This window comes from Notolepis coatsorum (assembly GCF_963971535.1).
Source record: "Notolepis coatsorum genome assembly, chromosome: 5".
Taxonomy (NCBI): Eukaryota; Metazoa; Chordata; class Actinopteri; order Aulopiformes; family Paralepididae; genus Notolepis; species Notolepis coatsorum.
In genome coordinates, this window is record NC_140169.1 from 163,346,357 (window position 1) to 163,348,481 (window position 2,125).

Genomic DNA, 2,125 nt, shown 5'->3' on the forward strand with positions numbered 1-2,125 from the left:
ACACTGTAGCACCCACTCCCCACACTTTATATTTATGGATGAAGGATTGCACTACAACTCGTACACCTTACTGTAAATTGTACCTAAAATTGTACCTCATCCCATTTCTGCTTTGCACTAGATAGTACTGTACATTAGTACACTGCATAGTATTGTGTATTGTATATTATATGGTAACTCAGAACATTGTACATATGTCTATACCGAACACTGTGACCTCATTTTTCTTCTTCTAAATTCATGCTATATTATGTTATTATGTTATTTGATACTATCTTGTCTAGCACAGTCTCTGGAGCGTAACAGAAAGAAGCATTTTGTATGAAAGTATTCTGTACTTCTGTATGACAACTATTAAAGAACTTGAGAACTTGAACTTGGAGTGAATGAATAAACTCTCTCCCTGTCCCTGTGGAGCTGCTCAGTGGTGAACAATGTCAGACTGTGGTTGTACTGGGCAGCTCCTAGTGGTCAACAGTGTTTTTAAAATACATATTTTATATATATATAATATATATATCTATGATACAATGATAAGCGTTGGAAGCTTCGCTATTAACCCTTTCATGTGAAAGTGAGCCGCCGTGACGACACCGTTAGAATGTTCAGCTCTCGGAAATTCCAATCTTAACCCTTTCACTACCACACAACAAAAGGGTTAACCCTTTCACTGAGACAATACAGACAGTTAACCCTTTCACAACCACACTACAGAAGGTTAACCCTTTCACTACCACACTACAGACGGTTAACCCTTTCACAAACACACCTCATCAGGTTAACCCTTTCACTACCACACTACAGAAGGTTAACCCTTTCACTACCACACTACCAAATGGTTAACCCTTTCACGGTGACAATACAGGCGGTTAACCCTTTCACTACCACATGACAAAGGGTTAACCCTTTCACTACCACACTGCAGAAGGTTAACCATTTCACTACCACAACTACCAATGGGTTAACCCTTTCACGGCGACAATACAGAAGGTGCACCCTTTCATTACCCCACGACAAAAGGTTAACCCTTTCACAACCACTCTACAGAAGGTTAACACTCTCACTACCAGACTACAGCAGGTTAACCCTTTCACTACCACACTACAGACTGTGTAGTGTTGGTAGTGAAAGGGTTAACCTTCTGTATAGTGTGGTAGTGAAAGGGTTAAGACGTGAGATCGTCCAACCTGAATGGGTTAACGGCGTATAGTAGCCTAATCTACCCCTATATATATGTCAGCGAGGAGAGGCCGGAAACTCGACCAGGCGATGTCTGCTCCGAGCCTCTGCCCCCCCCCCCCCCCCCCCCCCCCCCCCCCCCCCCGCCCTGTCGCCTTGTCATTCCTGCTTTAATGATGATCATCAGCGAGAGAGCAATTACTGTCATGTCAGAGTCCAGTTCAGAGGCGAAGTCATAAGGTTACTGCGCCCGGAATCCTCCGCGCGTCTCGCTTTTCATGAGCATTCCTGTGTTCTGACCCGTCCAGACTACGCATACTTCACCGACTGGCGCCTGGGTGGCATCGTGCGCGTCCGCAAGACCGACGGCGGCGAGCTGGTGATCATCCGGAGGGGCATCACGTCCATCATGCACGTCAAGGCCTTCGACGCCAACACTCAGGCCGGTCTGTGGATCCAGTCACTCCGCTCACACTCACATTCAACGCTCCACTGTTTCAACGTGTAGATCTGGCCAGTCTGTCACGTTGTAATTACTTTTGCTCTCCTCGTCCTCTCCTCTCCTCTCCCTCTCCTCTCCTCTCCTCTCCTCTCCTCTCCTCTCTCCTCTCCTCTCCTCACCTCTCCTCTCCTCTCCTCTCCTCTCCTCTTCTATTTTCTTCTCTCCTCTCTTCTGCTCTCCTCTCCTGTCCTCTCCTCTTCTCTTTTCTTCTCTCTTCTCTTCTCCTCTCCTCTCTCTCCTCTCCTCTCCTCTCCTCTCCTCTCCTCTCCTCTCCTCTCCTCTCCTCTCCTCTCCTCTCCTCTCCTCTCCTCTTCTCTTTTCTTCTCTCCTCTCTTATCCTCTCCTCTCCTCTCCTCTTCTCTTTTCTTCTCTCCTCTCTTCTCCTCTCCTCTCCTCCTCTCCTCTCCTCCGCTCCTTTCCTCTCCTCTCCTCTCCTCGCCTCTC

The 2,125-nt window shown here is 47.4% G+C and overlaps 1 protein-coding gene across 1 annotated transcript in view; it reads left to right on the top strand.

The window, feature by feature from the left end:
- The window catches only part of lrp2a (low density lipoprotein receptor-related protein 2a), a gene marked incomplete at its 5' end in the record, with an annotated part of 335,411 nt that overhangs the window by 112,691 nt on the left and 220,595 nt on the right, over nucleotides 1-2,125 (top strand). The window contains 1 exon segment of the mRNA XM_084314359.1: nucleotides 1,488-1,625. Coding sequence (XP_084170485.1) covers nucleotides 1,488-1,625 — 138 coding nt within the window.